Below are 25405 nucleotides of genomic sequence, written 5' to 3'. Positions count from 1 at the left end.
AACACAGACCGTAAAACGGCTGAGGCTACAATAACGGACATGATTTCTTACATACGAAAGTCCGGTTCATTAATTAAATAGCTAATAACGCAGGTGTGGGTTTGAAACAGCGTCTCCCATAGTCGTCCGGCTCCCGTCTTCTGACAACCCGTGCTGAAAGGCCTATCACGTCTGCGTGCTAATGATAGCTAATGCTGTCAAGCGTTAAACACACTTAATTACCGTTTTATACTTTCCAGATAACCACAGCGCATCAGAAAAGAAATAATATTAACTGATATAACCCATAGTCTTTCAGTGACCACAATGGTAAATCAAAAATAGCGGAAAGTTGTGTTTCAGTTTACGATAAGGGGCTAATCTGTTAGCATACAATGAACACAAACACCATCGCGCTCATTCGCTTATCTTTCACTTACCTCAAACAACTTTTAGCCCTCCCACGGCTGCAGCATGCAACGAACGGGTGTATTTTAATTCCACTAGGCAATATATGAGTGGGTTCAAAAGCCAATGTAACGACAAAACACTTTAAAATTGCAATAAAGGTTCAAAAGGATTTCTATTCAGAAACATGGCGATAGCCAGCTTATTTTTTTCATTCTTCCCTTAAGACCCGGAAGTACTTCACCAAACACATCCTGCCTTTGCGCATTGGCAAAGGAAAAGCTGTGGGCTTCAGTTAAAAGTCTCAGCAAAACATAAAGCAGGTCTTTGTGCCTCGTTCCTGTGTAACATTCTCATTCTTGAAAATTTAACACAAGTACATCCTGGAGTGGCCTGAGTGTTATTTTTTGGAACAGGATTTGAAAATTCTAAAATTCTCGGTAATTGTTTCTCCTATAAGGTAAAATTAAATGTCCTCTTTTTCTTCTTAAAACATTTGTTTTAGAAAATGTTGCAGTAAAATGAAGTTTTAAAGGTTATCTGGAGTCAATAAAACCCATCTTAATCAAAAAGATTTGTAGTGTGGTGGACATGCATATTTCATATTTCAAGTTTTTGTCTTTTTGCTTTGTTTCTTCTTTTAGGCCACTTTGATAGTATTAATTACCCTTTATACACCAAAACAAGATTTCATTTCATTAAAAATATTATTTCCTTTGTTGTTGTTTTTTATTCTCAACTCTTATTTATTGAAACTATGAATGATTTTTTCTGCATGAGGTGACATTTGAAACATAATTTATTTTCTTTAATATTTAAGAGAGAGTCACAAGCTTTGTTAGCAAAGTAGAAACGAGAGTGAATTATATTTCAGTCACACAGTTTACAACTCACAAACATGCTTTACACACTTTAACTCAATTTTGGCTTTTCTGTATGGAGAACAAAACAAAAAAAGAAAAGAAAAGAAAAAAGAAAAACAATAACACAATCATGATAAATACTGTGACAATATATTTACAAAAGCATTTTTTTTCTTAACTATTTGTTTAAAATTGCTTATATAGCTTACACAGCATACCCTGCATTCTCTCCACATCCAACAGGTCAGCACATACACAAGACATCAAGCAATCACAGACAATAAACTCTGAAAATTTGAAGCAGTCCGTTTAAAACTCAAAACAAACTTCAACGGATAAGAAGGGGGAAACTGATTAAAAACAAAAAGAAGAAGAAGAAAAAAAGGTAGAGACCGTTACTACCGAATCAAATATGTAACGTAAGGCGAAACATGCTTGTTTCCCTTCGCCGTTGAAATTAGCTCCAAACCAAGACCATTGTAAAATAACAACTGTGCTACGAAAAAAAATCTACTGGGTCACGAAAATTTTTCAGAATACTTTTGTCTTTAAATACAAACAAAAGACAACAAAATCTTGCAGGCAAGGCGTGTAAGAGAAGGAAGCGCTACCTTTCCGAAAAAGAAAAAGCCAAACCGACTGTTCCTTAAAACACGACACTGAAGCGTCCCCCAGTAAAGAGAAATTAGCATCAACAAAGGAAGGCTTCAAATACAGTAGATCCATTCAGGTATGCAGGTAACATTTTGATTTCTATTAAAGTGCTTCAGAGTTAGCATTGTACATGAATACAATCTGAATGTACAGCCAAAACAAAAAAAAAAAAAAAAAAAAAAGAGAGAGAGAGAAAAACACAGGCTCCCTGTAATAACTTTCCATTCAACATTTCCAGTACCTCTGACATTGCTACATGTTAAAAGAATAGAAAAATCTCAAGTGTTTGATTATTGCTCTGTGTGCTTTAGACTCAGAGAGACGCTCACAGAGGATAGTGCTGGATGACGGATTTAACAGTAATCAAGTATTGAGCACGATAATCAACAGACCACTCACATTTTTGAAGTAAGTCTGTTGAAAATTGGCAATATTTGGTCAATAGTTTTCTGATTGTTCAACCCAAAGTCTATATTTAAACAACAACAACAACAACAAAAAACTTGTATGCGACACTATGGTTCACAAATAAAACTATCTTTCCTGTATGATTTTACAATGACATGCATGATTATTCAGAAAAAAAGGGACATAAACTCAAGATTTTTATCTGAAACACACATGAACTCGTAATGTTTTGCCAAATCCGTGAAATTTGATTTGTTTTTGTTTTATTGTTTTTTTTTTTTTGATGCTATTTGCATCTGATATTTCAGTTGAACCATCTTTTCTGTACAGCACACTGCGATCTCTATATGATCATATCCGATAGTACAGCAAAAACAAAACTAATTATCCTCTGAGAACATTCTTCATCTTCAATGCCATCTCTTGATATGAATAACTGTCCGTTGGTGCTTGATTCAAGGCAGTGGGATGTTGGAGCTTTGGCCACTCTAGTGCACTCCAGTGACAAAGTGCATGTGTGCTTCAACAATCAGAGAGTAGTTAAACAATCCCATACATCTTATATATTCATAAATATATAAAACCTTCTTTCCTTTATCAATATTGAGAGAATCTGTCACACTTGCACTTGCAAAAGGACTTCGGTATGCGTGACGTATGACCATTGTCAAAATGTAATATCCATCCAAGTGTCGGCATTGTAAAAATGCAATGTTCACTTGTTAAAAGAGTGGGGACCGTGCAAGAACGATTTCGTGTTTCCTGTCTCAAGAATGGCCTGCAGTCTCGTGGATCTTATTGTGTGAGGAGATGGTTGAGGTGGCAGGAGATGGAGGGGGTGCGGTTTAAAATGGAGAAGGGGGGCGGGGTCAAATGGAAGAACAATCCAAATAAGGAAATGGGGAGGGTGACAGACAGAGGGGTTTATCACCTCAGGCCTCAAACACAGACTCCGCCCTGAAGAGAGGAGAGTCTCCGCTCAATACACTGCTTACCTGTAGAGACACACACACACACACACGTAATGTTACCCGATGTTAGTGATTGTTTCACTCATTCTACGTATTTGTATGTGTGTTTGTGTGTGTGTGTTTGTGTACTCACACTTCTCAATGTTATGTAGGTCTGTCCGTTCTGTTATTATGTAGGACAGGCCTTCCATCAGCAGTAGGGCTTTATGGTATCTCTGGACTGAGGCTTCTCCATGATGGAACATCTCATCTAGAGCCGCAGACTGAACCTAAATGTACATCACAAGCACATGACATCACCCACATGGCCGACAAACCATCACAAAGACTTCATACAACCATAAGGCCACTTCAACAACCCCTTCATTCTAAACACGCTGATTAGATTTGGTCTTAATTTCTGTGTGCGTGTGTGTGTGTGCGCGTGTGTGTGTGCGTGCATGTGTGCATGTGTGTGCGTGCGTGCATGTGTGTGTGTGTGTGCATGTGTGTGCGTGCGTGCATGTGTGTGCGTGCGTGCGTGTGTGTGCGTGCGTGTGTGTGCGTGCGTGTGTGTGTGTGTGTGCGTGCGTGCGTGTGTGTGTGCACATGTGTGTGTGCATGAGTGCGTGTGCGTGTGTGTGCATGTGTGTGTGCGTGTGTGTGCCTGTGTGCGTGTGTGTGTGTGCATGTGTGTGTGTGTGGTCGGGTGGGGGAAGAATAACTGAAGGACAGCTGTAAAGTACCATGTGCACCGTGTGTGAGTAGATGAGTCTCTCGGCCGTAATGTTGTTGATTCGGTCCATCAGTCTCTGTTTGGTGGAGAAGAAGAGCTGCAGACGCACGTTGAGTGAGCGACAGGACGTCACACACGCCTTATACAGCTCGTTGAGTTTACGCACCACTGCAGGGAGACAACGGCAGAAAATCACACAGCAGCCATTATCAGGGGGGTTACACTGATATTGATATCGGAATCACACAGCGGACATTATCGGGGGGGGGGGGGTTACACTGATATTGATATCGGAATCACAGAGCGGACATTATCAGGGGGGTTACACTGATATTGATATTGAAAGGTTATATAGAGGGCTGTGTCTGTTGCCTTGGTTTTGGGCGGGGTAGATGGAGGTTAAAAAACGGAGCAGATGTTTTACCTTGTTTGACGGAACCGGAGGGGTGGAGTTTGCCCTGTTTAATATTCTCCATTGCAGTCTGTAATGCTGTCGAAAGCAGCTCAGCACACTTCATGTATAGTACCAGCTGCTCTGCATAACTGCAAAACACACACACACACACAATCAAACATATATTACAAGTAAATTAATGTTTTTCATTCAGTGTCAAAAATGAGTTTATAGTCACAGTCGTAATAACTTAAAAAATACTTCATACAATGTAACACTACTGAATAACTTTTGACCGTTTCCATAATGGAAAACTCATAAATTAAATAAAAAATAATTCATTCGTAATTCGTTCACTGTGTAACCGAACGTCTCATGACTCCATAAGGTAATGTTAAACTCCTAAACGAGGGTGTTCTTACCCCCACTCTCGGCTAAGCTGGCTGATCTGGTCAGCGACCACGCTCTGCTCCAGGAAGGAGGCGTCTGGGGTTTCACTCCGCTCGATACCACAATCCTTTGCTCTGGCAATTTCCATCACACAATGGGTAAAGGCCAGGGTGAAGCGCAGATGGCCAAGCATGTCTGTGTGTCCCTGCTGTGATTGGATAAAAAAAAAAAAAAAAAAAAAAAGACTAAGTCACTTCTGGTTGGATGAGAACATGAAACTTACCATTAAATGTGTTACAGCTATTTAAATGCTCTAGGCCAATTTTGCTCACAAGAGTCAAACAGTACTTAAATTGGCTATGATAGATTATAGGAAACCGCAGAACAAAATTCTTTCTACAGCATTGCTAAAATGCAAAACCAACATCCACACCTCCATAAGTGTCTCCTCGGGCAGTTCTGGAGGTTCGAAGGCCACATCTCCATGCAAATTTGTTGCCATGGTGTCGATGTAACCGTAGCGCTGGTTGTCAGGTGAACCATAAACCAGTCCCTGTGCCCCTAACGGACGGCTGCACAGCCAGCCGTGACTACAGGGACTGTAGGAGCCCTCTAAGACAGGAGAAAATATGTTTTCATTACATCTTATTACATAGGAAGACAAAGGCGGAATATGTAGGAGGATTTATATGTGTTAGACTCTCACTGAGTTTCATTGTTATGATGTTACAGCAGTTAGAGAGAGCTCACCGGAGAACCTTCTAGGTCTGCTTGCATGAGGAGGCATGTTCTCATAGGGGGAGGAGCCTAGAGTGAACATCACACCCACAGGGCTGCCTGAGACCCTCTCCCCTCGTACCTCACTACCACCAGGGGACGCTAGAGAACCAAAGCGTAACAGAAAGAATTGAAGAATTTTCACTAATGCTGAAGGTAAGGGAGTTTTTTTTGTAAACCCCCCCCCCCCAAAAAAAACAGTCAAACAAAAAAAAACACTCTTTTGTCTGATACCATGAGAGAATTCAATGAATTTAGGGTGTAGGTAAACTACTAATGCAAAACAAAAAGCTTAAGTGCATGTACGTGCACAAACGTGTGAACGTGTTGCGTGTAAAGCTAGACTCAGGAAGCAAAGAGATGCCATCACAAAATACAGTAGAGCATAGTCACCTGTGGTCTCCATGGGTTTTTCTGTGTTCAGACTTTCAGAGCTGCCTCTGTCTAGCTGTGCTCCAAACACAGCCTTCAGAAGCATATCAGATAGCCGCCCCGTACTCAACGACCTGCGAAACAGACAGACAAAACCGATATGACACAATACACGCTGGCATGGACAGCCTTCAACAGCAAAATACCAGAAACCGTCTGAATTCAATGATCTGCAAAACAAACAAAACCAACAAACAAATAAAGCCAACAGTATGACATAACCGCGAATGAAACAGTTCAAGGCTTCGAGCGTTTGCTGCCCTCTTCCTGTTTCAGAAGGCAGTTCCCACCTTTTCACAGAACCTCTCCTCTTGGCAGCCTCCCTGCTTGCGGGTATGTTAGGCAAGGTTCCCGACCCGTGCGTCAGGTCGCTCAGGTTGGGCACGGTGTTGGTGCGTACGGACATCTGTGCCATCCCCTGCTGGGGGAACATGGTACCCATAGTCTGGGTGCTGTGTCTCCTTAAGTGACCATACTGAAAAAAAAAACAAAAACAGAAATATTTTAGACGCAGATGACGGACTATGATACAGAAGACATGACGCAACATGTTAGGCCACTGTTTAATAATCTTCTGGGTTATTCTGTTACGTTGGGAAATGGTAATATGAGAATATGAGCTATGAGCACATGTTAGTTTTGGGACTAACTTTGGGTGGAGTAGGGTCGGGACTCTGCCTTTGGGTCCTTTGACTGCAGGCCGGGGTCATCTCCATGGCGCAGAGGTCACTGTATGGCGTCGGAGAAACTTCACGCTGTTGATATTCTGAACAGTCATCTGACAAGGGCCAGAGAGAGAGAAAGAGAGAGAGAGAGACAGGCGGTGAGATAATAATAACTGTTGCAGGTTATTCGATTGGATTCAACATTACGTGTCCAAAACAGGCCAATAACACTCAGCCGGTTCCAGTTACCTGAGCCTTGTTCTGTCAGGGTACCCTGTGGTTCCGACTGGTCGGGCATCTCGGGGATTGTGCCAACTGTGAGAAAACAACAAAGGGAGTAAAAGTGAAAAAAAAAAAAAAAAATCAAAGCTGTCTTTTCTAATACGTTATATTACACTCTACTCAGCACCATCTCTAAGTGATCTTCACTAAAACGTTACACGTTGTCCAATCGTTTTGGCTCCTTACCCCGCGGGGAGCACTGGATTGGCCTGGACCCCCCTGTGGACATTCTACGATGGGTGTATCCTGCTCCTGCATCGGTAAGACTAGGGGGAGAGCCCCTAGTACGCCCGCTTCCAGGAAAACCTCCACCGCAGTAGTGATCCATGGGTAATGGAGTCCTAAATCAAAGGAAGTCCAACATAAAGCAAGCCATGCTAACAGGAAGGATCAGATGAGAATCAAACTTCTATATTTAACACAGCTGATTTTTACAGGGGGAGGGGGACGGGGGTGGGGCAAAGAAAAACACACCTGGGGGAGCACTGCAGGTTCTGTTCCAGTCTGTGATAGTTGTGGATTTGTGTTGGCACAGGGACTGGTACAGACTGACTATAGCTACTGCCACAGCACTCCACAGGCCTACTGAGAGAGAGAGAGAGAGAGAGAGAGAGAGTGAGAGACAGAGTGAGAAAGGGAGGGAGAAAGTGAGAGAAACATGAGAGGTGAAGGGTGAAGGTATCTATGCCTTGGTGTGAATAACTAACGCACACTCTCCCCACACCTCGTAAAGAACATATGTTCCTCAGTGACCCTTGAACTCTGTGGATCAAAAACGTTCCTGGTTTCTGTGGTAACAGGACAGGCCCAGCGGACAGAGACACAGAGCAGTCACAGAGACTGGGATAAGACTGTTGGCTACGGTCCGCCTGGGTTTAAACTGCCTGCTATACATAAGAGCTCTATTCTTACAGAGTCCCATAACCAGGGTTTAACCTATGAATCCCTGGAAAGACGGTCTGTTTTACAGACTAAATGTCTCCTTATGTGGGTTTCAATAAAACACCATGCCAAAGCTATATCGAAGAGACACTATGGAGAAAAGACTATTCTGTTTACACTTAGCTACCAGCAACGTTATATATTACATATCTAGAAACACACACACACACACACACACGCATTTTACCTGGCAGGGCTGGGGGAAGCACGCAGTGATGGTGATGGGGGAGGAGTTTGACCCACACAGGCATTAGGACCCAGCAGGAAATTCCTGTTCACAGCAGGAGGATAAACCACAACAAAGCAGCAGATCTTCGCATCAATAGGCCAATCAGACTGGAATGTTTAACATGAGCGTGTAAATCAAAACGTCAGTCACACACACACATTCTGACACGACACACGCACGCACGCACACGGACAAGGCCGGAATGTGCTGCAGCAACAACAGCCATAAACAAACGGGCAGGTCAAAAAGTCAAAAGGTCAGTGGACCAGTAGGGCAAAGTCAGCAAGATTCCATATGACACACCTCATAAACAAACATGGCGCCATGCTAAGTAGAGGCCAGTTACAGCAGCTCCAGCCGACGGCTGTGTTTTTTGTAATTTCTTGTGTTTTCTGTTGCGTTTTTTTATATTGTATTTTCTTGTATATTGTAAGTACGGTGGTGTTTACATAGCTCATTGTGTGTCTTGGTGTAAGCTATGTGTGCTGTGTGATTGATGTGAATTGCTGTTGTAACACCGCAATATCCCCTTGGGGATCAATAAAGTAATCTATCTATCTATCTATCTATCTATCTATCTATCTATCTATCTATCTATCTGTCTATCTATCTATCTATCTATCTATCTATCTATCTATCTATCTATCTATCTATCTATCTATCTATCTATCTATCTTTCCACTACACACACCAAACACACTCAATCCCGCAGAGGCTACAAGCACTTCATCTCACTCAGCTTGTCGTGTGTGAAATGCATGCCATTAGTCCCTCTGAGATCTTGACCAAAAACATTTCCCTTACCCACTGTTCATCTGGCTGTCCTGAATAGGCTGTCCTCCAGCATTCTCAGTGGTATCACCTATAAATACGAAAAAAAAAAAAAAAAAAAAACTGTGTCAGTAGAGATTACATTGGTACCCTATGCGTGTTTTTGTAACAAACACTTAAACATGAACCTTGACTCCAAAATGTGGGCTTAAAGAAAAAAGGTCAGTACTTACTTGTAATCTGAGCTGGAACCATTACAAAGTCCTCTGTATCACCAGAGGAGTCTTTGAGCAGAGAACCTGGGGAGGGCGTGGCTTTGGGCAGGGGGTGGGGCTTCTGAAGCTCAGCATCCGACTAGCATACACAAAGGCAAAAAAGAAAAGGGTTTTTTTTTTTTAGTTTTGTACAAAATACTGGTTGTTTCTTCAAAGGAGAGTTGCTCAACTCAGGAGTTCTAGTCGTAAATCCTACTGGGTTTTCTCTGTATCGACTGCTCCATGTGTCTCATTGGCTGAAGAACATACGCACCCATTTCTCAGGTAGAAATTAGCCTCTGGTTATGTGTTAAGGTAAACAAACAGCAGGAGTCTGGAACTTTGAGGACCAGGCCTCACCAACGCTGCGTTAAAATGAATATTTATTTTTACTTTTATTGGTGTTTTTCATAATGTCACACCTGGGTGGGGGTGGTATGGGAGGTGGATGAACTACTGCTGGAACTTCCAGAGCCCGTGCCAGGAAAAGAGGGCATTGGCACTGGTGAAGCTGGGAGAGAAAGAGAGAGAGAGAGAGAGAGAGACAGAGAGAGAAAGAGAGAGAGAGACAGAGAGAGAAAGAGTGTCAAAAAGGTAACATACTGAGACAGTTTTAGCTAAAAGGAAATAAGACAATTAAGGGCCTTGAAGTATTTTAGGTTTGAAGTACTAACATTTCTTTATGGATGTGCTCGCCTCCAGGAAGGGATGGTGGAAAAACTCATCTAAGGGTAAAAAAAAAATAAAAACGACATTCATTCACAGGGAGTCACTGCGAAAAAGCACTTTTTCTTTCATTTACAATCAAATCAAATGGAACACATATCCAATTTGATCACCTGAATCAACATACACAATATATACTTTTCCATCTGTTTCTCTGTGTGTGTGTGTCTGTGTGTGTGCACGCACGCGTATATGTGTGGGTATGTGTGTACTGACCAAAGTCCATGCGGTCCTTGTGGTTCCTCTGCAAGAGCCCAAGCAATAGTTGCCTCAGGTGGGTAGAGGTCTCCCGTGGGATGCTGGGAAAATGAGTTTTACACTGTATGTAATTGTGTGCCCATACACTGATAAAACCATCACAAGTACAGCGACAATGATAAAACAGTGTGAGTTTGTAAGTGGACTTATGGTCATGTGAAAAGTGAGAGTTTTATACTGGAAATAATTAGGGGTATTTGCACACTGATAAAAGCGTGACAAACTGATAAAAGTTGTGTGTGTGTGCATGTGTAGGTGTGTGTGTGTACATGTGTGTGTGTGTGTGCATGCGTGGGTTAGCAAACATAAATTCGTATGCCAGGCGAGAGTGGTTTGAGTCACTGTCTAAAAGCTTGAATGGTTTAGCAATAAGTCAACAAATGGTCCAGCAGCGTACACAAATGCACCTGCTGAACTTCATGGGTGGAGATAATGAAAGTGATAATCAACAGTGACTATACTGGATGAGATAGGAGGCTGTGAGGACACCAGGGAAGGCTTACCTGGGACTGAGGTTACGGTGTCTCTCATAGAGCAACCGCAGCTCCTGAGGACTACTTGCCTGGGGGGAAAGAAACAGAGAGAGAGAGATAGAGAGAGAGAGAGAGAGAGGGAGAGTTGGAGATGTAGGTCTGATTCACAAAAAAAAGTCTTAAACTTGGACTAACATTTCTTACTTATGTTACTTCATAGTCAGTGATTGGTCGCGCTATATGCAATGTATCAACCATCACTCATTCGATGAGTTCAGCATGTGAAAAACATGTTAAGATGCATGACTCATGTCAATAGGTCTGCTTTAGAACTATCGTGTGTTGCTAGCGTGTTAGCAATGTTCCAGTATCTGGTTTTGGCCGTGCTGTCATAGTTCCTGTAGGCATTTGCTTTCCTGTCACGTTCACGTGCCTGTGCCTTAGAGCCATGCAGAAGCCAAACAACATATTTGCCATGTCTCTGTGGCACTCTGTGTTAAAATTCTCTCTCTCTCTCTCTCTTCGCCTAAGGTAAAGACTTAGAACTTGAACATCATCTTAAACTAGAGTCGACAAGGGTGAACAAAGCTAAAGATGAAAGACTACCTTTAGGCCAATACTCCCTTAAAATATTGCAACACAACACTGCGGCCTACATTCAAAAACTCACAGTGAGATGAAGCCGAAAGACCTCGAAATGAAGTCAAAGGCCATAGAGTATTACACACCGGCTATGTGTGACCAGTGTCCTGTAAGAACTCAGTGACCCTCTAGCGGACGCTTGGCTTCGCTCTCTGGCAGTGTTGCCTCCCGTCTCAGGGCCTGAGCAGAGTCAGGTTTCCATCATAAACAACCCGGTCTGTCACTGCCCCTAAATACCAGTCATGTGACACTTTGTAACAGTGTCCAATAAATCTGAACGCGGAACCATAAAATCTACAATGAGTAGAATTCAGACAGACTGAAGGACTGACAAAAGGGGAGAGAGGATTGTTTTGCCTCCCCCCCGAAACCTGAATGAAAGTTCTGGAAATTTCTCATCTGGCAAGCGGCAGTATCGCACAACAACACGAAAGCTAATACGTGAGACCCACTTAAAGCCTTTTTTCTGTAATGTAATTTTATCATTTATTGTTTCGACCTGCTCTGAAGCATTTGGTCCAAGTTCAAAGACAGCTTTGTAAAAAGCTTAGCGTTTAGAGAAAGAGAATTCAAGAGAAGAGCTTGTGAAAACCAAGCATTCTTGACAGTCCCCTCAGCTATGTGAGGCATTCCTCCTGTATGAATGTGACTGCAGTTGCTGTCATGTAAAACGAATCACACAATATTGCTTTCCTTCTGCACCCCCCCCCCCCCCCCAAGCCAAACCCATGACAACCATTACGGTGATAGTGGCACCCGCTCGAGCGAGGATGTTTACTTCGCTTCGACTGTTGGTGTCACATCTCATTGCGTTCACGTTCGGAAACACGATCGCCCCCGCGACAAGTGGACACATTGTGTACCTTTCGCAGAAATTCAACTTGGGCCAAAAAAAACACCACAGGCAACACTGAAGGGCTGTGATGCGTTCGTTTTTGGACATACAAGATGTTTATCGGATACTGGAGAAAGAGTTTCACAATCCTCTTTTTCCGACCGTGAGCGTAAATAGCCCAGTGTGATTTCCAGCTGGTCTTTCATAATGAAGCTATTCCAGAATGATCCGTGACTGGCCTCCGGGCAACTCGGGGGGGAAAAAACGTTTTAGTTTTTTAATTATGTGACTGCGTTTGAGTTTGAGTCTCATGTATTGTACTTAAGATTCCTCTTGGCCTACAAACCACTTAGTTTGCTAACCGTTGCGCTCTTAGAGAACACAACAACACAGTTGGTTAAGTCTGAATATGAAGCCAGGGTTACACCACTGACACTAATCCTGTGATGAAAGATCAACATTTAAACTGAGTCAACACAAACGGCCAACGGAGCCTGTTTAAGCATACATGAACTTAATTCAACCCGATCTCAGATCATCAACACGCCACCCACCAAAACATATCAACCGCCATGCCTTTACTTTATTGACACTTTATTGTAAACATGTGTGTGTTTGCGTGTGCGTCCGTGTCTGTTTGTGCGTGTGTGTGTGTCTCTGTGAGTCCTCTGTAGTGGTTTTACCTGAAAGGGAGCTTTGCCGGTCAAACACTGATAGACGATGGTCCCTACGCTCCACAGATCAGCTTTGGCATCGTAGTTCTGAGACATGATGACTTCAGGGGCCTGGACAAGGTGAGAAGATGAGTCAGCTCTTGTCCCTTCCCAGCCCTCATGCAGACAGATTATGGTTCATACTCCAAATGACACTGAACTATAAACAATGTAAACTATAAACTATAAACTATATTACAGATGAGAACAGTGAAGGCCTCCGACGGCGCTCCGTGAGAGCAAGTGTTATTAAAGCTTAACTCTGTTTGTAACAGTGAGAAAACACGTACCATATACATCGGAGACCCACAGAGAGTGGCAGCCATTGTGTTATCCTGTAGATATCGAGCAAAGCCAAAGTCAGCTACAGAGAGAGAGAGAGGGAGAGAGGGAGAGAGAGAGAAAGAGAGAGAGAGAGAGAGAGAGAGAGAGACTTGTTAACCTGTGATTACTTTAACCTGATTTAGACCGATTGATTGGATTTGGTAGCTTTATTTCGGGTGCTGTTCTCTTGAGGAGCAAAGCGGGCAGTCAGAGGGTGAAGACCTCTTGGTTGTTCGTGTTTGCACAGCTGTGCAGTGGCTCATCTGATACTTCAAAAGTCAACAGAACAACGTGGCGACCAGAGAGTTATGACCCGCGGAAAAAAAAAAACAAAACAAGTGTTGCGAGACTTTCAAAATAACAGTAACAGAAACATCCCCCCCAAAAAAACCAAAAAAACAAGCTGTTAATGATGCTAACAGCTGTCAAACAGTTTGTCACACACACACACACACACAAACCCTGACCCTCACACCTTCACTGATCGACTGATCTTGAGGCCTATTAGTCTATACTATAGGGCACGGACACACACACACACACACACACACACACACACACACACACAACCAAACCCTGACCCTCAAACGTTCACTGACTGACTGATCTTGAGGCCTGTTAGTCTATGCTATAGGGCACGGACACACACACACACACACACAGACTGACCGATCTTGAGGCAGATGTTACTGGAGCCAGTCTTGCGGGCTGTACTGTAGGACAGTAGGATGTTCTGGGGTTTCAGATCTCTGTGGATGATGCCTTTACCCCTCAGGACACTCATAGCTCCAGCAATCTGCTGCAGGAATGCCCGGATGGTGTCCTCACTCAGAGAACCCTTGGCTACAGGACAGACGGAGAGGGAAACAGACAGGGGGAGGAAAGACAGACAGGGAAAGCAAGACAGACAGGGAGAGAAAGACAGACAATGGGAGAAAGACAGAGAGAGAGAGAAAGACGGATGGGTGGGGTGGGGGGCAGACAGGGAGAGAAAGACAGACAGGGAGAGAAAAAGTAGAGTGCTTAAGTAGTACACTGTGAAAACACACACACACACACACACACACAGATGTACACATAACTACGTACACATAAAATACGTGTATAAATAAAAATTTTGCCTGTTGGAATAGAAATAACGACATTAAACTATCCTGTGCTCAGACTAGACTGCCCCCCCCCCCCCAAACCACCACCTCCCTCGCAAATCTTATGAAATTCTAATTTTAGAAATTTTTCCACCTCAGGAGAAAGTGGAGATAGGCGACAAGACAGGTGGACGCAGTGAGGCGGTCGGCCCAGCCTCGCCTGGCGTGATTGGCCCTCTGCTACAGCATGCCGTGCCACCTTGGGGAGGGGGGACGAGGGGGTACGGGGGGGGGGGGGGTGTTAGGAGCGAGGTGGGGGGGAGGAGGGGGCCTCCAGAAAGGCTGGCATGACTACAGAATGAGGTCAGGGCCGTGACTGCTACGGCTAAAAATAGAGCAGCAAATGCAAACAAGGTAAATATAGCTGAGCTAGGAATCTCAACGGTTCGAGTCTAAGGTATTGTAACCCTGAGACGTGTGTGTGTCAACGGTGATTGTGTGGTGCGTGTGTGCGTGTGTGTGAGGATGGGTAGGTGGGTGAGAAGGAGAGAGAGAAAGTGAGAGTGTGTGTGTGTGTGTATGTGTGTTGTATGTGTGTGTGTGTGTGTGTGTGTGCGCACGCCTACGTGTGTGTGAGTTATTTGCATGTGCGACAGTCCTTTTGTTTGGCTGGATGAGACCGTTTTTAAATGTCTCTCTATTTCTGGAAACACATGTGTGAGAGAAAGCTATTCTCAGAGAAAGCACTAAAAAGCTTTCTGAGTAATGTTTGGATAAGGGGAACTTGGGAGCTTGTTTGCATTTTTTTTTTTTCTAGGTTTGAAAGAGGGGAAGGTTTTTTTTTCAAGGGGATTTAGTTTAATGTGAGGTGGAAACAGAAAACAGTTTTAAGACTTTGGCCCCTAATTCCTGTAACTACATGGCCTACATTCATAAGGGCACTTTTTGACCCCTACTTCTCTGGAACAGTGACATAATTTCACTCTATTAGCCCTAATTGCACTTCAGTCGACCTGGCACCAATGTATTGCGAGTTAAGACTTTGACCTCTTGAACCTGGGATAAGCAACTGTTTATTTTCTTTTTCTTTTCCTTATTGGACTTTCACATGATTTCATTTAAAATGTCAAATTCGGTTTCATCTCAGTAAACAGCTATCTCCTTAAGCATGTGTGTGTGTGTGTGTGTGTGTGTGTGTGTGTGTAGCACCATACCAAACGAATGTTGTAAACAAGTGGTCGATTCGAACGGCAAGCTCCATTTCGGAGTTAGATTTCATACGAGACTGTACTTGGAAATGTCACGATTTCAAGGGAAGAGAAGTCTCGCTTCTTTAATGAAGTAACCGTCGGCTTCGAAATTTATGAGTCGTTCGTAAGTGAAACGGAATATTAACCTAGTTCTTGCTGCAAGGCCCAGCAGTGACAGATTTGTTGCCTAATATTTCCCTAGGTTCTCATGAAAGGAGTCTTTGAATACAGTGTCAACGGAGACAAAGCATTAGCATTTGAGAAGAGCTCACAATGGCTCTGTCAGAATCTCACATTATAGGTGTCTGTTTATACACACTGTTTCTGCCATATGTCACAACTTGTGGGTTTTTCTTTCAGGATCAGTTAAGAGTTCTCCCCTTGATATTTCCTTTTACATTCAGGGTCAAAAGGTTCGTCGCTGCGCTTCTAGGTCGTAATACATGATTTAAATGCTTCATCTCTGCTTGAGGTTTTTTTTTTCACAGTCAGTTGTTGTTTTTTATGTTCCTGAACTGCAGGTCATGTTTGGCTGGATTAAGGCGGAACGGTAACGGAGCCAAAGTGTTTCGGCCAATCAAAATCCAGCGACATATTTTTTTGAACTTACCCCGTCAAAAACGTTGAACCGGACAAGAGGAGATGTCCAACCAAGTCTTTAAACACCAACTAAGCCTCGTATACACACATGGGAGTTTCATTGGGTGGTAAAAGCTTTATATGGGCCTTTTTACGGGAGATGGGAACCACGTAAAACATACTCACAGTGCAGATACTCAGCAAGGTCCCCTCCATTGCAGTACTGCAGAAATAAAGAGGAGAACAGATCGACGTCAATGAGACGCTTAGGTGGAACACAACAAAAACTTTAGAGGTTTTGGCAAGTGGAAAAAAAAAAAGAAGTTGTTTGATTGTGTGGTGTTCAGCACATTCTCTTGGTTTAAAGCAATGCTGTGTATTACCTTTTTTTGTTTGTTTGTTTTTTAAGACTATATTACTAATGAAAACCCAGGAGCACAGTGTTAAATATAATCCTGCTGATTCATAATTTGGTCTTTGCTTGACCCTGACTAAGACTGAGTTTGGGGATGGGGACAGGGAGAGGGAGGGAGTGTGTGTATGTGTGTGTGTGTGTGTGAGTGTGTGTGTGTGTGTGTGTGTGCGCGCACGTGTGCATGTGCTCATCACTGTAAACTGTAACACAAAGCTCAGTGTGTAAATTTACCTCCATGACCAGATAGACACACCCCGCGATTTCCTGTTCGGGAAAAAACAGAGACATAACTGAGTTAAAAAGGAAGAAAGTTACAAACATCCCATTTATAAAGTGTCTAAGCGTGGTCTATCTCCACTCCAAGCAGTCAGACACAATGTGTAGGTGAGAACTCCTTAAATGTGAGGACAGTAGGGAGGCAACACTCAGCAGTACTCAACGCCAATGACTCAAAGCAGAGGTCCTCCTTAAAAATGGACTAAAGATTTTCAGAATGTGTTGAAGCATTGCTCACTTTAAACAGCTCTTCCAATACTACATGACGGTAATTTATACAACTATCATGAGTTCAATTTATCAGTTGACGGCAGATTAAGATGATGTTTGGCTGACTGTTGCAGTGGAGTTCTGTCTTATTGAAAATGAAAGAGTGCTTTATAATTATTATGACTGTACTTTCAGGGGTCACTGGCCTGGCCCCGGGTTGTTATGCAACATTGTATCCCGGGGGTTAACGCTTTAGTGAAGCCAATTCAGGTCATCCAAGTTTCCATTACACTGATAGGAATGAGCCTTGCCAATCTTGGCTGACGGAATTAGCAACGGAGGGGGAGAGGAGGTGAGCGAGGGGATGTGTGATTTGGGAGAATTTCTGCTGGCTAAACATCAATGAATCAGGCATTTTCTTTGAAGGGGCGCAACCTGTGTTATTTTTTGTTAGCTGTTCGTAACATTGATGCCTAAGATTATTTTTAGATCTATTATGCCTAATAACTCATGTGGCGAGAGGTCGAGACATTTCATTTGGTTCTGACAACACATGATAAACTGTGAACATTGTTCCTTGTCTAATGTAAATAGAGCCAGATGAAGAGAGGTGAAACAAATGAGAAAGCAGGCTGCCAGAGACGGAACACTCAAGTTTGTCTCCATGGAGACCAACGGACCATAAACAATAACAGTGAATGTGCCAAGCACAAGAAGTATTTGTCAAACTGTGTACAGTTTTTCAAATACGTTTAGCTGTCATTCGACTCAAGCAAAGAAAGCACTACATTCACAATGCATAACTCTTTGCCTTGTCTCACATAGCTACTGACTACTGAATAGAGTTTAAGTTTGACTTAATCCAAATATATGGCTGTGTGTGTGTGTGTGTGTGTGTGTGTGTGTGTGTGTGTGTGTGTGTATATCTGTGTGTTCACTGAAACTAAGGCACTTGGCAATTAAAAAGTATGTCTGTCATCAACAACATTCTAACGCTGAAAGACCAAAGAGGCTTGAACTCTCCCTAACTCTACCACACAATGCATATCTGTTAAATTACCCATGAAAAGCGACTCAACAAAAAACCTCAATAGCACAAACAAAAGTAAAAGGAAATGATCACTTTACAGGTATCTAATCAGGCTCATTTCTGTGATACGAGCAGACAGCCGGTCTGTTTTGTATGCCTGGGGGTGGGATTAGGGGGATGGGGCAACTCCAGAGGGTTTTTTGCTGACTCAGTATTAGCTTAGCTTTGTTTAGCTATTGTTTAGCAGCGAGCATGGCACTGACCAACCACCTGCTCCATACGCTGCCATAAAGAGGATTAAATGACTGGCATCTGTCCTCTCGCCGGCTTCCTTTTACGCTCTCCCAGTCTCCTCTTATGACAATAGCCCACAAGGCGGTATGAACAGTAACTCATTACCGCTAAGTTCTTTAGCTCAGAAATGTTTTACGTTTGTCTGATGTTTTAGATAGATTCTACTGCGTTGTCCGCATTTTCAGTTACTATCTCTCAAACTGACAGTTTATTGTAACTGAGAATTCGTTAACTGCTAATACAGATAAACTGAATGGGTGGTGGTTTATTACACGGTAATAATGAGGTATAACTGGACACTGGGTATTAAGCTTTAGGAGAATTAGGCCTGCAGTACACAGTTTAAGCCTCCTGTGTTGAGTAGTATTCTCAGAGCCCCTTTGGAAAGGTGCGTCTAAAGATGGCTTCCTCTTTTGGAGCAGAACTAGCAACATCAACAATGTCACACCCTTCCTCAAAGTAACTGACAAGACAGTGGGGGAAGTGTGGGTAATGTTCTATGCTCATAATGTTTTGACTGGTTTTGATATTAACTTAAGAGGGGAGAGAAGAGCTTCTGTTCAGACAGTTGGGATTCACCCACAGGACCTCATACTGCTGCGAAACATCTGCTGCAACAGCTAGACTCACACTTCCTCAGAGAGACAACAGGGCCAGTACGCCCTCAGGCAATGAAGTTGCTTTATCTGATTGCCTGCAACTTGCATTCATATTGTTATGCTTGTTCTTTGGATGGCTGTCATTACATTGTACTGGCAGTGACTGTGCTCTGTCAGTAACATCTGAAAATGATAGAAAATTTTGCTGTTAAGCAAAGGCACGAAGCAACGAACCTTAGAATGAACCTGCCAAACACTCAGATATTCTGAAACTGGTCAAAACAACAACAACAACAACAAAAGAAAAAACATGTTTGCAGTGATGGATCGAAATGGGTTGCTGATGTAAGTTGGTACACCGATTAAACCATCGACGTTATACGGTTATGAATCATCTGCTTTCATTAGAACTGCTCGCCCCACCCTGTGTGTCCATAAAGTTTTAAACACACTCACTGACATTACGAAAGCAAGAGGCAAATGGCTTTAACCAATCAGGGCGCGCGATCGAAACGTCAACACTGGCCCATGCGACAACTTGATGCCTAACAAAACTGTCTCTAAACAGGAAGGCCGACTGAATACAGGCCGAAATGTGTTTATAAAACACAGGTCGGTCTCGCAAAAGACTCTGTAACGAACATACGAGTGCTTGTTTTCAGTTCATCAATAACACTGAAATGTGAAACGAAACTGTAAAGTGTCGCCATGATTCTAAGTTTAAACTAATAGCAGTGACATACCTGGAAGTCAAGTAGACCGACTATATTCTCATGTTTCAGCTCCTTACAGGGAAAACAAAGCAGAGTGAATCATCAAGCAATCTGAATAAGACAATAAATGCTCTTTTTAAATGAGTTTGAATCATTTATACCTTTAATATTTTAATCTCTTTCCCCAGGAGGGTCTGGGATTTTGCTAAATTCTTCTTATTTATGCATTTCACCGCGACTTCGAAATCATGTTTCTGGGGGTAAAGAATAAAAATATAAAAAATAGAACATTCTCAGACATTATCATTATATTGTCATTCGTAAAAAGGGGGAAAAAAAGATAAAAAGATGATGACATACCAGTTGTGATTGCAACATAGTTTCATGTTTTCTTATTGTTTATCTGCCTAATAGGCCTTAAAGGGACAGCGCACGGTTTGCCGGTCCCATATTTTTTGACATGTAACGAACTGTTTATAACACAATTCACGTAAAACATGCGAAAGGGATCATAATTTGGTTACCTGTTTATGCCTTCCTTTAAATACCACCGCAAAAGCACCGTGCCCAATCAAATCCTTCCTGCTGAACTCGAATTTTCCAACGGTCTCCATCGATTACACCGTCCAATAAAACCCAAAATAAATTCCCCAGGTGATATCAGGATGTTGTCGTTTCGTCTGTGCGAACCTTGTATTTGTCCCCGTTGAACTCCACAGTACAAGAAAGTTTCCTGTCTTTTGCGCGTCCCATGCGATGTTTTTCGCCGGAACAAGATCTCCCCTTAGTCATTGTAATTATTATGTTAAGAGGAGACTGTCTCCTTTTAAACGGTTCCTCTTAAAAACGAGGACATTATCCTGTTAACAAACTCGGACCGAGATCTTGGTACGACTCGCAAGCGCAAACGAATGTTACTGAAAGTATGGCGACTAAGTTTACTAAAACTTTTAGATGGTCCTGGTTAGCAAGAATGATTTTGGTCTTTAAGGTAATATGCATGTACTAAATATGCTTAAGTACCCTTCACCAAATGCTGACAATGTTGATTCGTCCGTCTCTTATTCCAAACAAAGCTCGTATGCTGGATATTCATAGCTCGCTTTTGACGCATGCGCATCTATGCCCTCTGTGTTGCGCGTCTACAAGGTGAGTGCTCCGACTTAAAGAACACCTAAAAACTTTACCACCATAATGATAAGACATTTTACATAACATTTCAAGGAGATATTGTTTGTATTAGGAGTCATAATAATCAACTCTCCAACACAGAATAGACTTCTAATTTTCTATACATATGAACCTTCGTTTTAAGATTCACACATTGTGAAGGAGTGATATTTTCTCGATGACAGTATCAGAGTAAATCAGAGCACGAATTCATAGAAAGAGCCATCAGAGTATTGATACCTGAGTTCTTAATACATCTAATCAACAGGTAGGCCTAATTGTAGACCTGTTCTATGACAAGTAATGCAAAAAAAAAAAAAATTCAGAGACATAAATGGCTCGTCCTTAGTTAGCACCCAAGGTGTGTCTTTTCCAATGAAATGTTTGTTCCTACTTGTGTAAAAAATAAAAACAAAGAAAAAACATCTCTGAGTGTTTTTTGGCTCCCTCGTCTGTATGTTTCTGGTGTTGCGTTTCAGGGACGAAAATAAGATTGGCTGAGGACTGTCCCATCCCTGCCCTGCCATCAAGGCTCAAGCCATAAAGTTATAAAGTAGTTAAAACAAAACGTCATCGTAAATTATTGCCACTTATCTGCTATTATGATTTGGCGCATTAAAACTGATTAAGTGTTGCGTAACACCACACGGTCTGCTCCGTGCAGTAACGACCTTGCGTCAGGGGATTTTGAAGTAACTTCACTCAAGTGCTAAGTAAAATATTTAGATTTCTGACATTTAGTTTCATACAGAGAATTATTAAATAATATAAATTCCACGGATCGAAAGCTGTTAGGATAAACATACTGGCTCTCCTATGTCAGCCTCATGATTAATGATTTGATGTAGGTGAGGATTAATGGTTAGTGACATAATTTGTATGGTATGCTTATTGTTTAATGGGATGGTATACATATACACCGATTTATATAACCATTAAGTAATGAAATTTATATGACCCCCCCCCCCCCCCCCTCTGTTTTCATCTATGACACAATTTAGCAGCTAAACTTTTTACCATTTTGAGGAAAAATGGTGTCATGTTAGGATCAAAGCTCAAATGTTCATACTGTTGTAGAAACAGGCTTTGCAACATAGTGGGTGTTTCACCCTAAAAACTGATAAAAATCATTTTGCTTGTAATGACTCATTAGCGGTTTGTTTTACTGGGACAGGACTGAAACGAGACATTAAAAAAAGCAGATATTGTCCTCTTCGCTCAAATCTGTAAACATCAGTCCATTATCTTATAACATAATGTGATAATCCATGCGGGAGCCTTAGGGCGTCTTGACTTTTGTCCTCCACCCAAGTACATCATGTGTGTTTCTAAATGACAAACAGAAAAGTGATGAGAGATTTTTCTGTTTGACATCAGCCACAACACACTGGGGAGATGTAACTTTGTCCTCTGCCCTTGCAAAAAAACAAAAAAAAACAAAACAAAAAAAACACAAATTCAGAGAACAGAATATTCTTTTCTGACACAGATGTTACATTTTAAAACATGAGCCCCACCCCCCCCCCCCCCCCCCCCCCCCCCCCCCCCCCACGCCTGCATCGTTTTACTCAGGTTTTAGACACGCGTGCCTATCGTGTATGGCTAAATTATGCTAATACCTTAGTCAGATGACCTTCAAAAAACAGATGTTAATCAGTTCAAGTTAAATGAATCTCCATTTTAAAAAAAGACTGGAACGAAAATAGGAACCTGTTTAAGATTTACTTTTTGAATCGGCTACAAACAACAAAGTAAACATCTGTCCATCTACTTTGTCTGTTTACTTTGGGCGTGCTCCCGATCTCTAAAAGAGGGTCTGGCAGTAAATATTACCTATTATACTTGAACAAAATGTTCTGTTTCTGATATACCATAATGAACGGTACAGTTCTCAGGAAAAAAATCTTTTTATTTATTACTCAAAACATAGACTTACAAGAAATACTGTGTGAAGGGAGTACCTTTACAAATTTTAAACCTGATGCCACAAGTAAACTCCCTCCTGCTTCTAGAGTTAAAGTTAAAAGGGATTAAGACTCTGAGAAACTCAAAAGTCATTACAGTCATGACACGTTACCACATGTTTGGCAGTGAAAAAAGGTTTTTCTTTTGTCTTTTTCAGAGTAAAAGAAACTGAGATTTCTCAATTTTCTCATAATAGGCTAAAGCCAATAAAGTTCATTCATTTAAACCAGATTTTTTTTTTTTTTGACATTCAGAAAGAGAAGAAAAAAAAACGTAGAAGTAGTTTCACAGTGACGGTACCTATAAATATTCTTCTTAGTCTGTGAAAACAGTTTCATAAAGTTAAACCCCCTGTTATGGGGAAGAGAGTGATGGCGCAGTGTCAAAAAGAGAGTAAAAGAACATGAAATGAATGAGTCAAGAGCAGCCGTCAGGGTGCTAACCAAGCACGGCAATAAGAATGTCATAGTACCTTTTCCACCGTCACTGCATCTGATTTCTTATGAGCTAGCTGATAGGTTCTAACACTTCAAATTTGAATGAGCGTACAAATTTTTTTTTTTTTTGGTCATTTCAGGTATGGTAATGAATGGTATGTGTTCATCTTCACAACAATGATACATAGACATTAAAAGTCAAAACGTACATAAAATATGTACAACACACTTGTGGGTTTTTTTTTTTTTTGTGGCACATCACAGTATAGTGTAACATCTTTTTTTTTTTTTTTGACATCACTGGAAATTTTCAGCTGGATAATTTTGTCAAGAGAAACGTACTTGTGTCCTTAAATAAGAGAATATTCAGAGTGGACATATTTATTAAAAAAAAAAAAAAAAAAAAGAAGAACTTCACAGAATTATGTGTCTGAGTCACATTATACGTTTTAAGTAAAATATCGATTACTGCAGGCGACAACCCGAAAAAACAAAAGAGAACATCACTTTAAAATCACGCGTGCAGCAGTATTCACCTCAGAGTCAAATGAAACATATTTAAAAACTGATAAATTACAAACAGATCTGTGTACACAATGTAAAGAGAACATGACATAAAGGAGAGAAAAGAAATAAAGAAGAAGAAGAAGAAGAAAAAAAAACTAAAACACTTTAAAATACAAACGTCAGGAGTTAACATCTATTAAATAATCTCAGGACAAGGCAGCTGTTTGTTATTCACACCCCTCACAAAGAAGAGGATGTTCTACCCTGTCCTCCATTTTATCTCCTCTACTGTCTCTACAACACCGGGGCTGATGTGAAGCCATGATGAAAGCGACGGAACCGCCCACTGGGCCAATGTTCTAAAATGGAATCATTTAGAATCATTCAGGTCTCCTCTGGAATGACTACAGACCGGAAAGAATCAAACAAGTGAATGATGGCGGGCTGGTAAAAGTAACTATTAAGATGGTCTCCAGGTTCACTGTGTAACACTGTATAAACTTTGGAGGTATGTGATCAAATAAGAATCAGTCTGGAATTTTGTGTAAGTTTTTGATTATGGTTGTGATCCAGAAATGTATTTATTACCTACACAGAAAAAATACTTCATTAATGAATTCTGTACAATAAATACTGCATCATAGCAAATGATATTTCATCGATATGAAATTTCAATTTTGTCATTGGCATTGTAACATGCCAGTGTCAATGTCTAGCTCTCATCTCAAATTTCTAGTCTAACTGAAGTTCTAAAATGAAAAAAAAAAAAAAAACCTCACCATTAATATGAAAAAGAACTGATTCTACAACATTCCAGGTCATATTAGTTTTGTGTATTTTTGAGTAAGTTTGGAGTAAGTTTGGTAACACTTTCAGAGGTACAGGTATTTCATGTCAAATCCATTCAAAGATACACTCTGTTCAGCCAGTAAAACTACAGACAACAGTGAAAAAGTCATGTTAAGGCCTCTCATAACAAGATAGCTGTTTACAATTTTTTCACAAATATCTGATTAAAACGAGATGTCCAAGACAATAGCGTTACAACACGGTGTACAGTCTGTTTACGACAAAAAGTCTGGTTCCCAAAACCTGAATCCTCATTTCGTCATAGATTCGAGGTTAAATAAAGGCATAAATGCGTTGTCTGTGTGTGGCAAAACCGCATCATCTCAAGCAAACAGGAAAGTCCTTGAGACTGTAGGCAATGAAGATAGACTGACACATACTTGTCTATTGTGCTTGTCTATTTTGGGTGAAAGGACAAGGTTCATTTCATTTAAAAAAAAAAAAAACATGGAGAAAACCCAAAGACGGTCAAAAGTTTCCTCTTCCAGAATGCAAAAGTTCTCAAGAGTGATTCTGGGGGTTTTTTTTGCGAAACGTATTCGATTGTTTAGTGAATTCGATATCCTTGAGATAACAGTGGGGTCACGATGATCTTCAGCAGTTTGATCTCTTTACATGGTCCAGCAGTGAAGAGCGACAAGAGGAAATGACATCAGCAGGAAGGAAGTGCAAACTTTATGGTCCTGTCTGTAACTCCAATTTGAATAGTCTGTAAGTTTACTTTATACAGCCTTTATCATGTAGACTGTGGTAAAGGCAATATATTATAAAGTAAAAAAAAAAGAAAAAACTTTTGTAGAAATGTTTCAGAATAGCCAGTGTTTGTAGTCATTCTGAGAACAAAAAGAAAAAAGTTGTACAATTGCTGTCCTGCTTTGATCAGTAGCCAGTGGTTGGTCAAAGCTGGTCACATGATTC

The 25405-nt window shown here is 41.5% G+C and overlaps 2 protein-coding genes across 2 annotated transcripts in view; both read right to left on the bottom strand.

Moving 5' to 3' along the window:
* The window catches only part of ep400 (E1A binding protein p400), a 34847-nt gene extending 34328 nt beyond the window's left edge, over positions 1-519 (bottom strand). The window contains exon 1 of the mRNA XM_030768419.1: positions 420-519. The gene's annotated coding sequence lies outside the window, so the exon portion shown is untranslated. The remainder of the gene's footprint in view (positions 1-419) is intronic.
* A 2509-nt stretch (positions 520-3028) lies between these two features.
* Positions 3029-20534, bottom strand: ulk1a (unc-51 like autophagy activating kinase 1a). Its single transcript, XM_030773782.1, has 28 exons — positions 20084-20534; positions 19721-19813; positions 19590-19631; positions 16669-16701; positions 16209-16245; positions 13775-13948; positions 13072-13145; positions 12752-12853; positions 10622-10680; positions 10077-10159; positions 9809-9859; positions 9557-9645; positions 9114-9234; positions 8914-8971; positions 8068-8151; positions 7413-7523; positions 7125-7279; positions 6906-6971; positions 6642-6769; positions 6282-6466; positions 5953-6065; positions 5533-5661; positions 5216-5394; positions 4815-4990; positions 4423-4541; positions 4009-4166; positions 3417-3552; positions 3029-3307 (listed from the first exon to the last, which is right to left on the bottom strand). The coding sequence occupies exons 1-28, from the start codon at positions 20171-20173 to the stop codon at positions 3252-3254; spliced, it is 2901 nt and encodes a 966-aa protein (XP_030629642.1). The 5' UTR covers positions 20174-20534; the 3' UTR covers positions 3029-3251.
* Positions 20535-25405: the final 4871 nt, after the last annotated feature.

Source organism: Chanos chanos, chromosome 1, assembly GCF_902362185.1.
Source record: "Chanos chanos chromosome 1, fChaCha1.1, whole genome shotgun sequence".
Lineage (NCBI taxonomy): Eukaryota > Metazoa > Chordata > Actinopteri > Gonorynchiformes > Chanidae > Chanos > Chanos chanos.
This window is presented reverse-complemented; position numbering and strand designations above follow the sequence as displayed.